The sequence below is a fragment of the Phocoena sinus genome, chromosome 11 (genome assembly GCF_008692025.1).
Source record: "Phocoena sinus isolate mPhoSin1 chromosome 11, mPhoSin1.pri, whole genome shotgun sequence".
Lineage (NCBI taxonomy): Eukaryota > Metazoa > Chordata > Mammalia > Artiodactyla > Phocoenidae > Phocoena > Phocoena sinus.
Genome location: NC_045773.1, coordinates 66,020,027 through 66,042,198, shown reverse-complemented (window position 1 = coordinate 66,042,198; position 22,172 = coordinate 66,020,027). Strand labels below are relative to the sequence as shown.

Below are 22,172 nucleotides of genomic sequence, written 5' to 3'. Positions count from 1 at the left end.
TTGTGGTGTCTTCATACGATGGAATTCCATACCAGAGTGAAAATGATTGGCATCACTCAACTGAACCTCAAGACCCTTAATCTAATCGTGGCTGGGATACAAGCAAGCTGTAGAAGACTGCAGGCAGTACACTTCCTTCTCTTCAAAATCCAAAAAGGTGAGACACTACCCCATACATATTGTATGGCGACATGAACATATGGCAGGACTATAAAGGAAAAAAGGGCATGATAAGCATCACATTTAGGACAGTATTTAGGGGAAGAAAAGGTGAGGCTGGGAAGGGCCACAAAGAGGATTTTAAAGGCCCTGTTTCTTTGCCTAGGAGAGGTGGTAGGTACCAGGTGGCTTATTGTATCATGTGTTTTTTTTTTAATAGATATATATTGTATAACTACTATTTTTATAACTAATCAATATTTAATAAAAACAATTAAAAAAATGAGGGCTAGACCAATGTGAACAGTGTGCTACCATTTGTATAAAAAAAGGGACACATACACCCATAGACACACATGTGTGCATGTGTACACATACGCTGATATTAAACTACCTCTGGAAAGTTACATATGCAACTGGAAAAATCGGTTGCCTCTGGGAGGGGAACTAGGAGGCTGGGGACAAGGAGGGAGACTTTCCTGAATATTTAAATTTTCTAAATCAATTAGAGTTAAAAATAATAAAGAATAATAAAATTTGAAGAGAGACTGAGAGAGGGAGACACAGAGGGGAGGGAGAAAGGGAAGGGAGGGTGTGAGGAAGGGAGGAGGGAGGGACAGGGGCAGGAGGAGGGGGAATGGCGGGGCTCTGGCCGCCAAAACCTTCCAAAACATTGGGAGTGTGTCCAAAATCATAAGTGGACCCAGAAGCCCCACTGGACAGCCCAGGGAAGCCTGTGTCCTCAGCCCACAGCTTGGCCTAGACCCCAACACGTTCTTGCACCTAAGGACAGGGCTGGCTTCACACGACTGCCCACATCAGTTCAGGCTCTGCAATCTTTTGTTTCCAGAGGTTTGTTCCCAAACAAGACTCCCTCTCTGGGTCTCTTCCCCTGACCCTATGGTCTTATCTCAGACCTTCGCCCACCTGTGATCTGAACAATTCCTCTGAAGTCGATTTAGTGAGCCGTCATCCTTGATGGCTCTGAAATGTGTGTCTGTGTCACCAAGGTCAGCCAAAAGCAAATAGGCCCTTTTCATCCCCTCTTTAATCCTCCCCTCAAGGACCCGGTGTCCTTTGCTCTACTGCCTCATCAAGACCTGCTCGCACATTCTTTATCACGCTGGGATAACAATAATTCAAAGGAAACCAGGGCCACAGGCATGTCCCCAAGGATCATGGCCTTGAGAGGTAAAGGCATGCAGTGCTAATGGAATTTCAGATACCAGCCAGTGGGCGAGGAAGGATTTGGACACAATGTGCAGGGGGTGCCTTCTGCCCTGCTTGTACCCAGGATGCCAGAGGAGTGAAGTATTGGCAGTGTGGGTCTGTATGAGAAAGGAAGCCCCTGAAGCTGGGCTCAGTCCCCCAGAGTCCAATGGCCAGGGGTGAGGAGGAGGGGGCCAGGGAGGATTGTGTTACTCTGAACTAAGAAGTTCCTTATTCCCCAAAGAGTCAAAGCAGGATCTGGGTGGCACCATAGTACAGAGGTAGGTGCTAAGAGAAGGCTGAGCCACACAGGACAGGATCAGTTCTCCCACCTCACCCATCCCCTCAATGGGGGGTTCCCTAGTTGAAAACAACTTGGCAGTTCATAACTCTCCCTTGGGAGCAAGGTAGTGCTGTACAGGAAGAAAGAAGCCTTGCTGTATGATGGCTCTTAGCGGAAGTCGTTCAACAAGCAGGTCTAGAGCAAACGTCATGGGCTGACAATACTAAGTGCTGACAAGGATGTGGAACACCTGGACTGCCGTACACAGCTACAAGCGTGTAAATCATCCAACCAATGGAAAACTGTTTGGTAGAACTACTAAAGCTAAACACACACCCAACCAGTGACCTAGCAATTCCACTCCTGGGGATTTTCTGAAGAGAAATGAGCATTGTGTCCACCAAATGACATGTACAAGAATGTTCATAGCAGTGTTACTATGGCAGCTCAACATGGAAACAACCTAATGTCCACCAGCAGGAGAATAAACACACTATGGTATATTTGTACAATAGAATACTACTCAAAACAAGCTACAGCTACGTGCATAACAGGAATGAAGCCCAGAGACATGATATTGAATGAGAGAAGCCAGACAAAAACGTACACACACTGTCTGATTCCATTCATATGAAGTTCAAGAACAGGCAACATGGATCTATGGTCATAGAATCCTGGATAGTAGTTACCCTTGGGGGATGGGGGGAGTAGATATTGACTAGGATGGAACATGAGGAACTTTCTGGGGCACCGGAAATGTTCTGTATTTTGATCTGGGTGGTGGTTTCATGGATGGTTACAAATGTAAAAATTCACAGAGATTCAAGGTTGTGTATCTTAATTACTGTATGTAAAGTTGTATCAAAAACAACAAAATTTGTTTCTTGGTCTAAAGCTCTGTTGCTCTGGCCCCCTGACAGGCCTACTCAGCAGCTGGTTTTGCACTCAAAAGTGTGTTGTGTCCACCTTGGAATGACCTTTCATGCCAGGTGCTGGTGCTGTACCAGAGGGCAGAGAGCAAGAACTTCTCAAGCTGAAGAAGAATGTATATGGCCTTTTAGGGGCCATCTCGCTCACAGGCGTTTGAACATGGGGTGGAATTTGGTCCAAGACTTATTTCCATGGAAATGTACCCCCAACAGCAAAAGTTCTTAGGATGGAGAACTATAGCTCTTATTCAATTTCAACTGTTAGAGTCTACCAATATCTTAGCAAAATGACGGGAACAAGCAAACAATAACAGGCAATGGTTGGCACAGGCCAGTTCATGATACTTAGCAAGTGAGGAAAAGTTAAACTTGGGCAGAAGAGCTGTTGGGCCTTGTGTTCCAGTCATGCTGAGAACTTCTGCAGTGACTGCAGACAGCTATCAGCTGATTTCCCAGCAACCCAGTACAAGAAACTAAAATACATGCATGCTCTACCTAGAAAAAATGAGACAGTAAGGAATTACATTAAAATGGTGGAAATGGTTATTTCTAAGTGGTTAAAATAGTCTTACTTTCTCCTTTGCACTTAAAAAATTTTCTTTTCCCAAATTAGATAGCAAATAACAAATTTTATATTCTTTTGTGACCAGCTCAGATAAAATCCTTTGGCAGTCTTCTGGACTGTGAAGCTGGGGTGGGTGGGGAGGCCCTCCTCTGGACCCCTATGCATCCTGCACTCTTGCCCACCAGGAACCATCAACATTTCATCCCCCCAACTATCTTTACGGCCACAAAAGAGGCCAATACAAAGCAGAAAGAAAGAGGAAGGAACTCAGACACTGCTTCAGAAATGAGGGGAGTTAGACTGAAACCCTCCACTTCCAACCAGCCTTACAGGTGCCAAGCAAAGGACACACAGTGTTCTTTGAAATAACAACACAACAACCCTTCTGAAGTTTGGGGACAATTAGCTTTTTCTACTCCATGTAGCCTGTGAGTCCTAGCCCTCTTAAGAATATTAAAATTGTAGAGAATACTAACATATATGTAATTATATTGCAATATATATAATATAGCATGCAAAATATAAGTAAATACAAATACATCTTTATCTTTTTCTTTCCACCCTTTAAGGGAAAGGACAAGCAGAAGGGAACCCCCAAGTGCCAAGGTCAAGTCAGAGTTCCCCTCCAGCTCTGGCTCAGACACACACCTCCCTGGCCCCTCTCCTCCACCACACAGTCAGGCAGAAACTTCTTCCCCATCTTTTGAAGAAACTATTTTCCTCCTTCAAAGACCTCCCTCCTTTCTTCCTGGTAAAGGCCAGACTGTCTGCAGTTGGCAGGACCAGATGTTCACACTCCTTGCCCTACAGATACCGTGGAGAGCCTGCAGAGCCAGGGGCAGACAAGGCTCCCATACTCAATCTCCCTTCAGCACCTGTCCCAGAGCCTAGCAGTCCTACCATTCACCCCCTCTTCTCTCAAAGCTCACAGCCTGGCCAGGTCAGAAGAGTCTATCTGAAAAGCAAATTCACACTCAAGTGTTAATAGCAACTATTACATTAATGAAAGTGGCCAAGCTGACCAGGGTTTTGGCAAATGCTTTTAATGATATTTTTTAACTTGCTAGGAAAGTGAGATTTTCTTTTCCTGGTCAGAGTGCCTCTACATGCTCCAGTATCATATTTCAGACTTGAGGCCATGAATTTTAATAACAGCAGTGATAAAATTAATTAAGGAAACGTCTACTCACTTCTAGGGCTCTGAATATGTGGGTATGGAGAGAGTAGAAAGTGCTAGGTTCTGGATTCTGATCCAGCACTGCCTCTTCCTGCTCTGTGATGCTGAGCACACCTGACCTGCCACTCTGTGTGAAATGAATTGGTGGGGGGGTGGGTTGGTGGCTAGATGATCCTTAGGGTTTGACATTGTGTCAGGCCCTCCCTGAGGACCAGATATCTCTGAAGGCGCTGTCTCCATCCTGTCCCCCAGCCCCATCCTCTAAACATAAGGGGCTTTCCTCAGCACTGCCCTTGCCCCTCCCTCCCCTTGGCCATTCTCCTAACTACACTGATGGGCTTCAGTGGCTCCACATTTCTGTCATCTGCTCCTACCTTCCTCTGGAACTCCAGGTCCAGTTCCATCTGCTTGCTGGGGGGTTTTCTCAGATGTCCTGTAGGCAACATAAACTCATCAGGAACTAAACTCTTCCTCCATCCTCACCCGCAAACCCACTGCTGGTCCCTCCAGCCACACAGTGACCCTGCCATAACACTCCTTTTCGACTCTGATGTCTAATTAGTTGCCAAGCTGCAATCAAGTTTCTTCCCTATTCAAATCCTTCAATAGATGCTGCCACCTACCATGTACTAATGCCTCACCCTGGCTTTGGGGTCCTCTATTAAATCAGTCTGAGAGAGGCTCAGAGAGGCCCAGTACCATGCTTGAGGTCACACAGCAAGTGAGTGACAGGGCTGTTAATCCCAACACACTGCCTCACTCCCTAAATTGTTTCCAGTCAAAGGGGATGGCAGTTGGTCACTGGAGTTGGAATACACACCATACCTCCCAGAGGCTGCCCTTTGTTTAAGCTGCTTCATCTATTTACAATGACTTCTTTTTATCCTTCTCTACTAAAATCCTACTCATCTGGTCATTTTTCCTTTATTTGCAAAATGTTCTACAGGGTGAGCTTGTAATTTCGCTCTAAATTGCTTTTGTAATTCAAAATATAAATTCATATATAGGTATTTTTAACCCCACTTGAATTAATTGCTTCATTCTTCTGGAAGCTTTTTCAGAGTTGTCTGCAATGTGTCTTATAAATCAGGTTGTTAGCTTCGCGGGATTAGGAGTGTGTAGCTTTGCATAACACATAATATAAGGACTATCAGTACATTAGAGAGACTTTGTTAATGTTATACCAGATTGACAGCCTTTACACTTCAGTGACTTCAATAAGGATTTCAAAGGCCCTGGGGAGCAGGCGATCAGGAGACTCCTGTGTCCTCCAGCCACACACTGAAATACATAACTCCCAGCTAAGCACAGGAGCCAGGCAGAACCAGAGAGAATGGGTCAAGGAAAAGCTATCCTAGGCCCAACAAACAGTTTGTCTCAGGGAATACTCCTGCTTCTGCTCAAGATATCCCTTTCCAGAAATGTTGGAGCCAGAGCCACAGAGAGGGGAGGGAGGTACAGAACAGGCCAGCATAGCCTTGAAATGCTATGGAGCCCACAAAAAAACCCTTGGCCAGATCGTCGTCCCTCAATTCTGCCACCATTTCTTGGCTGGCTGACCTTGGCCAAGTTTTTTAATCTTGCTGGTCTGTTTCCACATCTGCAAAATGAAGACCAGGTAAGTTAAAGGCTCGCTTCCAGCTCTAAAAGGAGTCAGGCTCATGTTCTGACTCTCTGTGTGTCCCGGCTCCCTCCCTCTCTATAGAATGGGGATGGCAATAATGTCAAATGAGGTGGCAGCAGCCTAGACACTCCAATTCTGCAAGCTTGGTGAACAGGTGCCCGAGATGTCCAAAGGGCCACTTCTCCCACTGAACAAGGAGCAGATGCTCCTAAAGGAATGGGGCTACAGAGCAGCCAAGGCGTGGGAAGTAGGCTGGACCTTCCACACCTCCCAAAAGGCAGTGCTGTTGGGGAGGAAAACGTCAGAAATCATTCTTGCACCCCTCCCAGGGGTCCAAGAGACAGACGGGCAGGCAGACAGAGAGACAGAGCCCTGTCCAGCTGGGAGTCTGCAACAGCTAGACAACCCCATTCTTAATAGGCCCTGGTGTCTTGAAGAGGGGGAGGGCTGCAGAGATTAGGAGGAGAAGGGCAGGCCCCACTGACGACATCAAACACACACAGCAACTGCTGCCCATTAGAACATTTATTTCTCAGAGAGAAAATAAGTTTAAGACAGTCATATTACAGTAGGTAAAATTAACTTTTGTATTCTTTACAAGCATAGATTTTTCTCTGTTTATTACCTCTCTTATACCATCTGTTATAAACAATTCTAGAAAGCAAATAAAGTCACTTTCTACAATAAATAGAGCATCGTGTGCTTCACAGCAGACGCGACTGAGACACATAGGCCCCATGCCACAGCAGGATCTGAGCCGTTTCCCGTTCTAAAAGAGCAGTTTTAAAAATGAGACTCAGAGAGAGACTGAAAGATTCAAAGAGACTGAAAAAAAAAAAAAAGGGAGAAAGAGACTGAGAAAGTATTGGGGGGAAGAGACAGACACAGAAAGAGAGAGAGAGAAAGCCCCGAGATCTTACAACACAGGTTGAGACGAAGGTCACATAGTCCACAGCCGACCGACTACCTGGGGAGGGGGGACACATTGGCTCCTTTAAATAAACCACACTGTGTGCATTTAAAATACTCAGCCACACAATGGAGGACTCCAGTAATGGAAACTATAGGCCTGAATAATTTAGAACAGTATTTTACAATTATATACACTATGTCCTTCCCTAGCCATAGGCTGTATTGTAGTTTCATTATTGTACAAAATCCAAAACCCCATCCTTTATGTTATAGAGAGTTTTGTTGGTTCCCTTTTAAACTCTGGCTCATGTCCCAAACGTATAAGAAGTCGTGGCGGTTGGTTGGTTGTATTTTTAAAAAGTGTGTAAAAATGGCAGTGATCTCCCCAGTGACTTTGTTTTGTCCAAAACTCCCCTATGAAAAATTTAAAACAATTAAAAAGAACGTCAGGTTAAAAATCAACATGGCAATCAGTGGCCTGCAACCTGGCCCTGCAACTTTGGTGCTTAAGAGGTGAAAAGGAACATCCAGAGAACAGACATCGAAGCCTCTGAAAGTTGTGTTGGTTTGTCAGTCAGCATTCTCGTTTCACAGTTTTTTTTCCCTTCTGTTTTTGAGAAGGTAAAGGTGGAGAGGGGGTTGAAGGAAAAGAGGGAAAGGGACAGGGGGTTTGAAATAAAAGACTGTGTTCCCTGGAGTTCAGAGCAGCAGAGGCTAGGCAGGGCAGAGCGCAGGACAGGAAGATGCTGGACTGCAGGCCCCACGCCATCCCTAGTGGTAGAGAGAGAGGCTAGAGGCTGCAGGTGCAGAAAAGGAAAAGCCCACGAGGAGACGCTAGGAGGAGTGAAAGGGCAGACCCAGCCAAAGGGCACAGCTTCACCCAACAACCCTCGGAATCCACGTGGACAGATGGACACTGGCACAAGCAGCCTGGTCTGCTGACAGGAGCCCGTCCAGCCTGAGCCCACCTCTCTGCAAGACAGAAGAGGGCTGGAGGGACCCTGCCTCAATCTAAGCAGGCAAGTTCTCACAGGCTGGCCTCAGCTGTTTGTCTGTAGCACATGTAAGGGGGTGGGGAGGTGTGCTGGTGAAGGGGTCACCCAAGTGGTAGGCTAGCAGCTGGCCTCAAAGGGAATGAGCCATAAAAAGAAAAAGATCAGTTTGGTGATGGTTTCTGTCAGTTTGGCACAAGAGGAAGTCGGGAAAGGAACAAGGGAAAAAGAGAGACTGGGCAGAGGTACAGAAGATGGGACAGGGAAGAGATATGAGGACGGGTGATAGAGAGAGAGGGTGAGCTCTGTGAGATTCCCCGTGGGACCCTAGTGTATCCACAGCACCTCTGGGGTCAGTGTCAGAGCCTCACTCACCCTGAGGTGTAGTTAGTTGGGAATGGGTTGGAGGGGCCAGGCACACCCTTAAGAAAGCCCAAGACCTCTTGCTTTCTGGGGCCAGGTCTATCTCCTCGGCTGGGCCCAAGCCTCACAGCTGTTTCTATTTCTAACTGGTTCTTCAGTGGACAAGCCCCTGAGGGAGCTCAGGTGGGAGTTTTTGGCACACAGCAGGCCCACCAGGGGAACCATGCAGTTTAGTCCAAACTGGGGCCTTGTCCTTGGGGAGGATACAGCCCAGTCCCTGGCCTGCCATGGAAGGGGCAAGCTGCCAGCCGTACGTCTGGCTGGGGCAGGAAGAGGCTTCTCTATGCCCCACAGGACGGAGGCAGGGCAGGCAGATGCAGGCCAGGCCCTGCCCTTACAGGTAGCTGGAGGTGACAAAGGAGTGGGGTCCCCGCACTCGGCTCAGGTGGATCATCGCACGGTCGTAGGCCACCTGCACTGACTTGCGGATGCTGGTCTTGCGGCCTTCCAGCATCTTGAGCTTGTCCACAGTGTCTTCCACACCCAGGGGCAGGACTTTGTCCCTCGGAAGCCACTGCCTAAAATACAAGCACAGTAAGAAGGCTGGACCATGGTGGGTCCCAAAGGAGGCTCTTCTGGACCCACTTGCCCAGGACCAGCAAAGCCGGGGGAGGGGACAGGGCAGAGGGAGGCAGACTGGGATGCCACAGGCAGGAAGCCACCAAGTGACTTATTTTGCAGCTGGGCCCAGGACACTCACTCAGCTTAGATGGTTGCCAGAGGGAAGCCCGTGTGCCCCCAGGGAGACTAGCTGAGTCATCTGGAGGGCTCTGAGCCTCACCCTGCCTTGTGGAGTCAGGGAGCTACAGCTAGGAAGTGGAGCTGATGTCAGGAATCAATGAAATGATCTCTGGTGGGGCCTGCACCTGGTGTTTTTTAAAAGGTCCCTGAGTGAATATAACATGTGGCTAAGAGCCCAGCCTTTGGAGCCAGATCTTGGTTTGTATCCCAGTTCTGGCTATGGATTCTTGGCTTTCTGAGCCTCAGCTTCCTCATCTGTAAAATGGATTGGGAGGGGATTAATGAAGATTTAAATGAGGACCAAATGAAATCATGCATGTAAAGCAATTTGCATAAAGAAATGGAGTAAATGCTCAATAAATGATAGCTATTAGCTAGTCCTACCTCCTCACTCTACAGAAGCAGAGGTGAAAGAATCCTCCTGCTGGTGTTTGTAAGCCATGAGCAGACAAGCCCCTTGCGGTGGATCCTGCACTGCCCAGAACTCTCCGCCCAGGACTGAGACATGCTTCCCTGCAGCCGCTGGGAGTGTTGGCAGATTACAGTCTCTCAAGTGAGTCCTGCTCCAGGAATCAACCCCCATCAATATCACCCCCCTCCCCAGGGGCAGCCAGCATTCAATGACTGGTTGACATGGGGGTACAAAGGCACAGCCCCAATCCCTGACATCTCTAATGAGCCACCCAGCTCCAGAGCTCCAAACAGGATGAGCTGAGGCCTCTGCAACAAGTGCACTGCAGTTCAACTTTTTCCTCTGCCCAGTGCTGCGCCCCCTCACCCTCACAGCTCTTCCCAATGACTCCTAATACAAATCTCCATCTCAGAGTGCTTCACAAGGAATCTGATCTGCAATACCCCTCAGTTACTATTAACACCATTAATCAGTGTTATTAGTAACACCAGGTTACTGTTAACATGGCAAATGCAGACCAGCTGCTGGCAGGTAACCCTTCACTTTCACCTGGGTGGAGGCAGGGTGGCCGAGTCCACAGCCCCTTTGTGTACCTCTCCGGCACGTCAGCATTAGAACAGCCACCTGGTTGGGCCCCTTGGCCTGCATCCTGGTGCACCCTCCCAGCAGCAGCACCCACTCACCAGGTGCGTTTATTGTCAAAGAAGAGGACAAGGAAGAGCTTCTCTCCAGCCTCGGCCTGTTTCTGCTCTCCCAGCTTCAGCACATCCAGTGGGGGGACGGGGATGGGGACGCCATTGTGCAGAAGGCCCTCCCGGGGCATCTTGGGATCGATGATCTGGAAGCAGGAAAGGAGACAGCATTCAGCGGGGGGTGGATGGGGTGACCAGTGCACCCTGCTGTAGGACTAACCACTGAACCACCGTACACCAAAGCTATGCAGGGGATTGGCTCGGCCCACAACGCAGTGATGGAGGGGCTGACCCCTTCCAATGACCCTCAGTACCCCAAACAGAAATTCTGACTCTGTTTCCCCAGGTATTGTCCTAATCCTTTGGCCCTTTCCAATCAGACCTTCTGACAAGGGAGCTTGCTCCATCAACTGTCAGGCCCCAGAGCTGAAAGAGAAGTACTGGGAAGCCAGGGTGGAAGCCCTCTGACGTCCAGGCCAGATAGACAAACGCCTTCCTCCCAATGTCCCTTAGGGGAGAGGAATGGAGGCCATTTTTTTCCCCTGCCAATTTCCCTTTAGAACCTGTGCAATTCATTTCAAAATCTCAGGGGCTTCCTAGACACCATGGCTGTGAAGAAAGTCCTGAATCGGCCAGAGGGCCCATCCCTTTGGTTCTACCTAAACAGATCTCCTGGTTACCCACCACCTTCCTGTCTGACTATAATCCTTCCTGGTGCATAGACCAGATACAATTTTAGCACCTCCACGGTAAAATCAGAGAGAAGGCAAAAGACTGAGTGTGGAGGGTTGCTGAAGAGGGGAGAATGATGTGGTCGGAAACAAGGGCCACTGGAAGAATGAGTCCTTGAGGCTGCAGGCTCCACAAGGGCAAGGGCTCAGCAAAATGCCTGGTGGCATCAACATAACAATAATTCTCCAGCTCTGTGGAGCACTGACAAAGTTACCAAAGCTCCTAATTATTCACACATCATCTTATTTCATCCTCTTGCTGATGCTGAGAAGTCTGCTGACAAGTACTAGCTGACAGAGGAGAACGCCAAGCACAGAAGGATGTAGCTGGCTGGGACTAAAACCAGGCGCCTGGACAAGGCTTGGGCCTCTGCTGCCCACTGCCTCCTACACAGCCCCTGCTTCCAGAGCAGCTGGCTGATAATCTCTGTGCACCAAGGCCAGGGAGACTTGGAAACTTACGGAGGAGGCAGCTTTCTCCAGAGATGGAGCAATCTTAATTCCTATACCCTGTCCCAGGGGGTCTCTTATAATAATAAATTGCTCTATTTACTTCTGGGTGTTTGCCAGCTTCCCTACATCCTTCTCAAGATAAGCAGCTAAAAGCAGGTCCTCTAGTTAAGAGTTTACTCTAAGGAAGAACCACCACTACCCTGCCCCCAGCTGTGTGATTTGGTAAAAACTCTAACTCCCAGCCTGTCTGTCCCTCCTGGGACTGAAGCTAAGGGTCCTAATGAGAACCACCAGACAAGCCCTCCTGAACTTCCTCGATTATCAACAGTGGGGATAGTGCCTGGCTTGGAAAGTGGGGCAGACTGTGAAAAGTGTCCCCCCAAGGGCAGAAGCAAGATGGGCAAGTCTGCCTCTTAAGGGGAGCTCGCCTCCCTTTTTAAAGAAGACAGAGGCAAATGTATCCCCAAATAATAAATAATGGTCCATTCACTCAAATGTCATGCACATGTAAAACAACATGGAAATAAAGTCTGCAATAACATTTAACACATTACATAACAAATGTGTACACACACCATTGTTACGGCTATAATATATAAACGATAAATAGAAGCAACAATACAAAATGCTTATAGATGATGTCATAATGCTGCGATTTGTGTTGATTTTCTCTTTTTCCAAAGCTTCTGCAATGTAGATACATAATTTTTACAGAAAAACAAAAAACATTTTTTTAAAGAACAAGAGCCTCAGAAATTTAAAAACCATATAGTCACTATATGTGCAAGTACATATTTAAGTATACAGAGGAAAATGACTGGGAGAGCATAAACCAAAATAAAAACACAGGTTGTATTCAGGTGGTAGGTTTTTTCAGGTGGTGGCTGAATTTCTTTATCACAAAAGAAAATGTATGATTAAGAAGATAATTAAAAAGGAAAAAAAGAGGGGCTTCCTTGGTGGCGCAGTGGTTAAGAATCCGCCTGCCAATGCAGGGGACACGGGTTCGATCCCTGGTCTGGGAAGATTCCACATGCTGTGGAGCAACTAAGCCCATGCGCCACAACTACTGAGCCTGCGCTCTAGAGCCCGCAAGCCACAACTACTGAGCCCACATGCCACAACTACTGAAGTCCATGCGGCTAGAGCCCATGCTCCACAACAAGAGAAGCCACGACAATGAGAAGCTCGCACACCCCAACGAAGAGTAGGCCCTGCTCACCGAAACTAGAGAAAGCCCGTGCAGAGCAACGAAGACCCAACACAGCCAAAAAATAAATAAATAAATTTATAAAAAAAAAAGAGACTAGTTGTAGACTGGCTTTCTTTGTATTGTGAGATTAAAAAAAACAAAACTAAACCTGCACAGTCTTAATCAATTCTTCAGCAACTAAGCTGGGGGTCTCACTGACAGCTGGGCATGGAGCCTGTGAAGGCAGCCACAGGTCCAACCTCCTCAGTGCTGGATCACAATGTGGATCTCCCACCTGCCACTGCTAAGCAGGGGGTGAAGCAGGTAGCATGGGTTCCAATATGACTCCAGCAAGTCATATAACCTCTTGGAGCTACAGTTTCCTCACCTGTCCAAAAAGGATCAGAGTTCCTGCACTCTTCACCTTAAGAGGCTGCTGTCTATGAAAAGAGCCATAGACAAAAATGAGCTGGGAGAGGCTCAGAGCTCTGTGTGCACGCATAGGCTGGCAGGGCGGTTCTCAACACCCACTATAGATCATCTGGGGAGTGTTAAAAAAAATAGTCATAAAAAAAAGAAACAAAAATATTCATGCCTTGGTCTGGCTTTAGAGAGTCTAATACAGTTGTTCTGAGATGGGGCCTCAGGATCTACATTGTTTAAAAAATTCCCCCAGATGATTGTGACATGCCCCAAAGGTTAGAATCAGTATTTTCAGGGCCAGATGGATATTACCTCCCTAATATAGAAAGAGCCCTAAGACATAACAATCAGGGTGGTAAAAATTAGAATTTTTAGCTACTGCCACTATGGAAAAAATGGAAATTTTAGCTACCGTTGGTGGGAGTATAAACCAGAACTAATGTTCTAAGGGGCAACTTGGCAATTTGCATCAGAATTTTACATAGATGCCCCAAGAAGGCATTCCTAAGACTTCTTCACTGTGAAGAAATAACCATGGATGTGCACAAATGTTAAGCTACAATGATGCTTACTGCTGGCTGTTTATCATAGTGAAAAATTCAAAATGATCTAAATGACCAACTAGGGAATGGTTAAAATAAGGTACACGCATACGACTGCAGATGATGCAGTAATGAAAGTGCTGCTGATGAAGAATGTTTAATGGCGTAAGACATGCATGCTCATGGTGTACTGTTAAGTGAAGGGGAGGTTAAACAGAGTACAGTCTCATATTTATGCACATTTATGCATTAAACAGAAAAAAAAAGGGCTGAGGATATACATCAAGAGGTAATCTCTGAATAGATGGCACTGTGGGTGATTTTGAACTCAGTGGCTCAGAACACAGGCTTTGACATCACACACTTTGAGCCCTGGGCTCAAATTCCAACCCTGCCACTTAATAGCTAGATGACCATGGTAGCAAATAGATCTTCAGTTTTTTCCCCTATAAAACGAGAATAACCATACCTTCCTCAGCATTTCAAGAACTTAGCATGACAGACATTTAGTAAAACACCTAAGCATTATTAACAGCTTTTACAATTTTCTACAATGAGCACATTTTACTTTTATGAATAGTAGATAATTTTTTTTATTTAGCAAATAAATATATGCTATTAAATCACTAAGAGCCCTAGCTTCTGTCAGCATACTTTAACCTATTTTAAGAGCCCTAAGCAGGGAGTCTAGCTGGTGTGACCCACCCAGGCTGGGATAAAACCTCCCTCCCTTCTGCAGCTAAAGGTACCCTGACTCCCAATCACACTCTCCTGGCTTGATCCAATCAGATAAGCCCCCAAGGCAAGGCAGGGGCCAGACCACCCCTGGGAGGGAGGAGGATCAGGCAGACTCACCAAGGCGGGGTAGGAGGGATAACCTCGGCACTTGGCCCACACCAGCTCCAGGGGCTCCAGGTCTCCACGGTCTTCAAAGGGCATCAGGAGGCTTCTGCCTGGGGGTGGGGGAGGGGAGGAGACAGTGCCCAAGGGGGCATGGAATGGTGCCCAGGAGGCCTGCCCGGGGCCTCCATTTGACTGGGACAGCCCAGGAATGAGTCAGAAACATCCCCTCCACCCTTCCTCTTCCCTACCCTCTCCTTAGTTCTTAAGACTAGATCAGGAGACAGCAAACTTGTTCTTTAAAAGGCCAAATAGTAAGTATTTTAGGTTTTGCAGTCTCCATTGCAACTACTCAACTCTACTATTGTAGCATGAAAGCAGCCACAGACGATTGGTAAATGAACAAGCACTGCTATATTCCCATAAAACTTTATTTCTGGACACTGAAATCTGAATTTTGTGTAATTTTCACGTGTTACAAAATGTCATTCTTCACTTGATTTTCAATCATTTGAAAATGTAAAAAACATTCTTAGCTCGTGGGCCCTACAAAAACAGGCAACAGGTTACAGTTTGCTGACCTCTGAACTAGAACCCTAGGTTGATGTTCCTTGGAAAAATATAACTGCTTCATCACCAGGACAGCAGGAAGAAGGACTATAATGCATCTTGGCAAAGCCACAAACTGCTCTCTGGGCCTTCCTGACTGGTGGGCCTCATGATGGAGGCTTCATGGAAGAAGATGCCTGGGATGGATATCCCAGTAAAACTATTTGCTGAATGAGTTCTTTTCTGACAGGGCCATACCTGGCTATCCAGGACACCTGGCTGCACAGCACTCAGCAGAGCCAAGCAGGTCTGCAGACTCTTTTCTTGCCAGTTTTGTCAGAACCTTACACAGGGTGTCCTGCCTGGGGCAGGCACCACATCTCTTCGGTTTACTTTGTTCTGCACCTAATGCATTAGCACACATGGATGGGTACTTCACAAATGTCTCTGAATACACAGAGGAACCTCCCTTCCCCTCCCCAGTCTATAAGCTGGCAACAGGGAGGTGACCACACTCAACTAAGGAAAAGATCCAAATTCCACAGAGTAGAAATCATGTTCCTAAGGAAACATTACCATCTACATATATAATTTTTTATAAAGTATATTCCTGATAATGAGGTCTTGTTTTCTGTCTATTAAATCAATAGCAATAACAACAAAAAGACAAAATCCATTACTGAAGAGGCAGGCTGTGGGGAAACTGGTGCAATCATATACTGCTGAGGAAATTGCAGACCAGTCTAATCCTTTCAGAATATAATTTGGCAGTAAGTCTCAAGAGCCATTAAAAAAAAAGTATGAACAATCTACTCCAGTAAATTCCTTCCCTGGGAATTTGTTTAGAAAAATAACTTTTAAAATGAATAAGAGGCTTTTGAACAAAAATATGGGTTCACTACCTTATGTATAATGTTAAAATTTGGTTAGAACCAAATTCTAACAATGAAACAAGTAAATTATAATGCATTGATTGGAAGATAACATTGAAAAAAGCAGAATATGAAAGAGCATGTGTTTTAGATTAGCATTTTGTGAAAAACGTGCCTGAAATAAATAGAAGGCAACATAGAGAAATGAAGACAATGTGTTAAGGTGATGGAACAGTGGAAGGTCAGTTTCCTTTTTAAATTTCCTTTGGCATCATTTTAATAATTACGTGGTTTTAAAAATAAGAATAAAATGTCACCACCAGAAGCACAAAGTACGTGCCAATCCGCTCCCAGTTCTGCACTAGATGCTGTACAAATTAACCTAGACATAAGCCCTGCCTTCTGGGCACTGACAATCAGACAGTAATGAAACATGCAGGCATGCATTCATCAACACACATATGGAAAAGAAACTGATGCTAAGGGAAAATAAAGCAGTTGGGAAAAGGAAAGAGGGGAAGAGAAGCCCTGAAGGCTGAATGTTAGATGGAAGCTTCAAAGACAGGGCATCCAGAGTGCACACCCCCCATAGGAGGGCTGGACAGAGATGTGCTCAGAGAACAGCCAGCCCTGCACCTGTTCCACCTAAGCACCACCCAGTCCTCTCCTTTGGCTCTGCCCTGTCCTTTATTCCTTCAGTCAGAAGAGATAAGATCCATGTGTTTTACTGTTTGGACCTGCTGGAGTAGAATGTCTCCATTTTACCCCAGTAGGGAGTAGAAGCATTGGATCACATGAAATTACAGGGTTATGTGTGAAATTCAGTGACACAGGATATCATATTACTCCTGTGAGGGCAGACTAGAAATATCTATCAAAATTACAAATGCATACTTCCTCCAATACAGCAATAGAGTATATCTATAGATATACTCCCCAGGGATACAAAATGATCTTTGTACAAGGTTGCCCACTGCAACATTGACTATGACAATTAAACAAAAACATTTAAACATCCATCTGCAGAGGGCCAGCTAAGTAAATGATAGCACACCTATGTAATGGGATATTAGGCAGCCAATAAAAAGCACAAAAGAATCTCCAAGATATATTATTAACTGAAAAAAGGCATGGTTTAGAGGAATGTGCATGTTAGGCTTCTCTGCTCACTCTTTTAAATATACACACAAGTTTTTGGTTTGTGTACGTATGGATTACATCTGGAAAGACATACAAAAAACCGCTAACAATGGCTATTCTAGGGAGGGGAGAACTGGCTTTTCATTATGCACCCTTTTGTACGTTTCTGATTTTTGTCACCACGGTATGTGTTACTTATTCAAAATAAGATAAATTAAAAAAAAAAGTAAAAGGAGTATGAATGACCTGGGAGGAAGGGCCATTTCCCTGACCAGTGCCTCCAGGTTCGGAGGAGCTCAGGGTCTGGCTGCAGCCCGCAGAACTGGTTCTCTGGAAGGCCTGGTCCCCCAAGATGCACCTGTACAGCAGCACTCCTCACCTGAGCCGTTGTAGTCAGAGTCTCCGTTCACACCTTCCAGGAAGGGCACTCGAGACAGGGCTGGCTTCCCTCGGCTGCGTTTGGGGGGTGTCAGACCACTGCATATAGAGCAGGGAGAAAGAGAGGAGCGAAATGAACAATTTCAATGAGTAACACATCCACTCCTGCTCTCCCATCTCTGCTAGGAGCAGAGCTGCAAAAACCCTTCAAGGAGAATGGTTCCTCACCTTCCCCTAAAAACTCATATTAACCCGTGATATACTTCTGACCAGAATGTTCCCACGAGGCTTAAGGAAACATTTCATCCATGTGGAAGGACTGAACTTGGAAAGAGAGGCCTGCTCCCCTGCCCAGGGACACTGGATTTCATCCAGAGGGAAGGTCACCCAGGCACTTGTCAATCCTTCCAGAGTCTAAGCAGCCTGGCCATGAGGAGGGCCTGTCTCACATCTGCCCAGAATTCTGAACTCTCTGGTTCACATTGCTTCTCTAGAAACCAATTTATTTTTGAGGTACAAAAATCTGCCTCTTTCCCAAATTTTCTATAATGGACATGCCTTACTTCCGTAATTAGAAAAGACTTTTTAAATTGGAAAAACAATCCGCTTCTCACTTCTACTTTATGTGTGTGACGTTTTTCTTAGACAGAGATGGATTTTTTTAAACTACCAAGCAGACCGGTTTTTTTAAAATATGGCTACTGCAAAGAGATAAAAAATATATAGTAGACAAAGACTAGAAGGTAATAGGCAAAAATGAGAACAGTAATACAAGAATAATGGTATAACTGGAACCCACCCAGGCATCAGTATTTTTAAGTTGCTCCCAATGCAATTCTAATGTACAATCACAGTTAGAAGCCTCTGAGCAAGAATGATGTGGCTATGGTTTTTTCCCATTCAAACTTTAAAAAATATTACTGCTATATAATTATTTCAACAAAAAAAATTGCTTAAAAGACAAGTCAACAACCTGCAGTAGAGCAAAAATGCTTAAGAAACCCCTAATAGGATACGAAGAGGCCAGGGTTAAGACTGGTTGGAGAGTAGGGTACTCCTGCATTACTGAATCATAACTGACTTTATCATGGTCTTTTACAGAAAACCTGGCACAATGAGAACCTGATGAATCATAATCCTTCAGTTAGTAGTAGGTTGGGAGCTTTCTTCCTGCTAGTCAAAATTAGGACCTGTTGGGGAAAAAACAACACCCAGTTCACATTCAGAATTCAGTTCCCATGCACCCTACAAAAATCTGTCACTGGACTTAAAGAATCTGAGTCCTTATAAAAATGTAAGGTACTGGTAGTTCTATTAGGAAAGCCTCTCCAAGTTCACATCATGGATCTGGGGAGACATCTCCAAACACAACATAGGAGGGCACAACCAAGCAGTTAAGAGAGAAACTCTGGAGCCAGACTACCTGGGTTCAGAACCTCACTCTGTGCTACTCATTCATTCTGTGACCCTGAGCAAGTTAACCTCTCTGAGGCTTGTGTTCCCCATGTGTTGCTGTGAGGATTTAATGGATTAATACACAGCAAGCACTCAGTACAGAACACACCAAGTATTCAATAAATAGCAGTTATACAGTAAATATTATTATATAAACGGTAGTAAATTTTAATGTCTCACTTGAATATTATAAACTACCAATGTTATACTATCAGATGATGAGCTCTGAGAAGGTTGAGCTCAATGAGACAGGATGCAACACCAAAACTAGGTCCATATGTTCCTGTTTCATAGAAAAACGCACAAGTGACTCGATCATGGCCTGCATTTCAGCCCTCTCTCTAAGTTACCCAGGTCTAAGCAGACAGCCCAATCTATAATTATTTTGCTTACTGGCTTAACATTTATCTCTCCCTTCTAGATGATAAGCTCCTTGAGAACAGACACCTTATCAGGGCTTAGAACAGTACCTGGCTCACGGTAAGTGCTTAATTAATAATTGAATGAGTGACCCAAAGAAGAGGATGCAGCTCCAAACTGCTCAGAAAATCATTAGAAAAGATAAAGCCAGGGACAGGATGGGACAGGGATGGGATTAGTGACCAGAAATTCTTTCAAGGTTCTTTATTCTGCGATTATATGATTCTAGTCTAATTAATAAGATCTTCCTTTATGTACTTACCCCCACAATGTAGGAAAAAAGAAAAGAAAGAAAAAGAAAAAAAATCCCTGTAGTTGAAGGCCTGAATCTCCTGTTGTAAACCGCAAAATTCTACTGAGAACCACTGAGCTAAAGAGGAAACGCCTTCCAAGGGCATTGTTCCCACACTGAGCAGGGCCCCAGAGAAACTGGTGGCTTTGGCATGTTCTGCAGAAAGGTAAGCAGTCTGAACGGACAGGCTAACCAGAGCCTGGCCTGGCTTGCTCCTTGCAGCTCACAGCTGGGAAGAGTACCCTTTGTGGAGGGAGGGGCCGAACACACCTTCTACCTTTAGTCAAGGACTAAGAGGGGACAGTTTGATAACCCCACTCCCACCCACCCCAGTGAACTGGGTTTCCAGGCACCTTATCTTTGAAGGGAGTCAGGAACTCCAACCCGGACCGGGCTAGAAGCATCCTGTATGATTTTGAAATCTCTGCCTCTTCTCTATGCCTGGTAACTGTGTTTTCCCATCCACTCCTCCTATATCTCTAGAGCTGTAACATGGAGGAAGACAGCTAGGACATTTCTGAGGCTTGGTGGGGAAGAAAATCTCTAAGGAGCCACTGAAAGCTGGGCCCCGCTACAGCACGGGAGCAGTCCAGGCCCAAGGGGGCATCTGGGGGCCTCCAAGAGCCCAGCACCAGTGTAGAGTGAGAACCCAATAGAACCTACACCCAGCCTGCCTTTGAAGCACTTCAAACACAGACACATAGTATTTTGGTGCTGCCCTGGGACCTCTCCTCCCCTGCTCTGAACCTAGAATCCATCCAGTAGCCATGTGGAGGGATCATGAGGTCAGCCTTCAGGACAAGTCATTCTTCTTCTGTGGCACTGAAGGTCTCCCATTTCCAAGAGTCCCACACTCCCTGGTGTCTTGCAGAGCATACAACACAGAGCAGAGAGAGTCAATAAACTCTTAGTCATGGAAGAAAGTTGAAGGTTCTGGCCTCGGAAATCCTCCCTTCAGGTGAAAGAATGGGAAAAGAAACCCATCCCTTCCCAGCTCAAAGATGGTAGAAGAGCTGGGGCCTTTGTCAGACTAAAAGGCAATTCCAAATTTCCTATCTGTCCATTTCTTATTCCTACACCACTGCTATGATGCCCCGAAAGGCAAAGGGTGAAACCATGTCTATAACTGGGTTATCTAAATGGGCCAGGGGGTGGGTGGGGTTTGGCTCAAATGTTAACTTCACTGGGCAATACAGAGGGTCTCCCCACCCTCTGGAGCCAAATTCAGATCTACAAACCCTATAAAGCATCAGCACTACTCCTCCCCCCTAGTCAGATCAGGCCTGACAGTCAAGGGTCACAACGTTTCCTAGGAGCTACCAGAGTCACAGATGAGAGGCTTCAGGAAATAACAGGGGTGCAGGAAGAAAAAAACTGAGATAAGCAGGAGGAGGTTGAATCTGCAGCTGAAAGGAAAATAAATGGAGAGGTGGCAGAGCTGCAAACACGGCTTTGGGACAAGTGTTCTTACCTGCAAGCTTCAAATGCCAGTCCACCACTTAGACCCAAACTACATTCTGAGTCAGACCCGCTTTCAGTGTGTTTTCCAAAGCCGTTGGTCACACCTGCCAAGAACACACAAAGTGAGCCTGAGTGTAGAAACCCCCCTCCCCTGACACATGCTGCAGTGTGAGGCAGCCACCTTGGGAGAGCTCAGCAAGGAGGGATGGAGAGGATGGCTGGTCCCTCCTCTTGGGAAATGGGTCTTGGGTGGTGGAGAGAACCTGATAAAGGTTTGGGGGAAATGTTGGCTAGGGCAGTGAACAGACACTGCATTTACCTTCCCATCCTTCTGGGTTTACTTGAAGGAAAATAGCCTATAGCTCATTCCAGTTACTGTCATTTGACTACAATGGGAAATACCAAGACTTCCTCACTCCGGCTTGTTCACAAGTTCCTGGATCTGCTTCTAATTTCAAGCCTCAATTATCAGGGAGTCTCCTCTGCCTCTTGGGAAGCCCACCCACCTTGCCTCTTCAGATAAACACTCACACACCCTATCCATCACACAGCTGGCAATAGCTAGCTTCATTCTTTTGGGATGGTGTCAGGAGAGGTTGGAGCCAGATAAGGACTGTGTCAACCACACCCTGAGATATCTAGCAGAGCTAGTCAAAGTTGAGGATGGGGGGAACTTTTCAGCAGATCTAAGGCAGACCAGACCTTCCTGGGATGATGGGGAATCAGATTCCCTGGGTTCTAGACTGGGCTCTGAAATATGGGTCCCTTTTCCTCTTTAAGCCTTGGCTTTTACTTTCGTGAAGTGAAGGTAATACCTTCTTACTTATGGAGGATGCTATTAAGTATGAATGAGGGAAGGTCTGTTTACAGCAGGGAGCCCTTCAGAGGCAAATGAAGACTGTCTGGTCATCCCAGGGACAAGACTCTCACCTGCCATGAAAGTTTCAACTCTCCTCTCTATCTATCCAATTCCCAACCACCATCCAGAATCCCACAAGTCTGATAGCTGAGCCAAGAGCTCTAAGTCACATATACCTTAGCCAGAAAACTGTGAGGCAAGTCACACCTGTAAGAGCAGGTGTCTGAGCCAACATATCTGGACCCTAACCTGGCTCTGCCTCTAACATCATGACCTCAATTTAAATCACCAAAGCCTACTGTGCCTCATCTATAAAGGATCAACACCTGCTTTTAAGAGAACCCACTACATTTGTGTAAAAATATTCCTGGGTACCAGGTAGCTGGGATGGTGGAGGAGAAACAGATTCTAGCCCCCAAGCGGTGGGCCCTCTCAGGTTGGATGAGC

The 22,172-nt window shown here is 46.1% G+C and overlaps 1 protein-coding gene across 2 annotated transcripts in view; it reads right to left on the bottom strand.

Annotated features, from left to right (window-relative positions):
• Positions 1-22,172, bottom strand: part of BRPF3 (bromodomain and PHD finger containing 3) — a 105,554-nt gene that overhangs the window by 64,410 nt on the left and 18,972 nt on the right. Inside the window, exons 9-13 of one of the 2 annotated variants that reach the window (XM_032648271.1) lie at positions 20,877-20,970; positions 17,240-17,337; positions 14,315-14,412; positions 10,110-10,264; positions 4,697-4,755 (exon numbers count right to left, since the gene is read on the bottom strand). In XM_032648271.1, the coding sequence (XP_032504162.1) occupies positions 4,697-4,755; positions 10,110-10,264; positions 14,315-14,412; positions 17,240-17,337; positions 20,877-20,970 (504 nt within the window). Of the gene's footprint in view, positions 1-4,696; positions 4,756-6,451; positions 8,792-10,109; positions 10,265-14,314; positions 14,413-17,239; positions 17,338-20,876; positions 20,971-22,172 lie in introns of those variants that run through there. The other variant, XM_032648272.1, reaches the window with a different exon arrangement.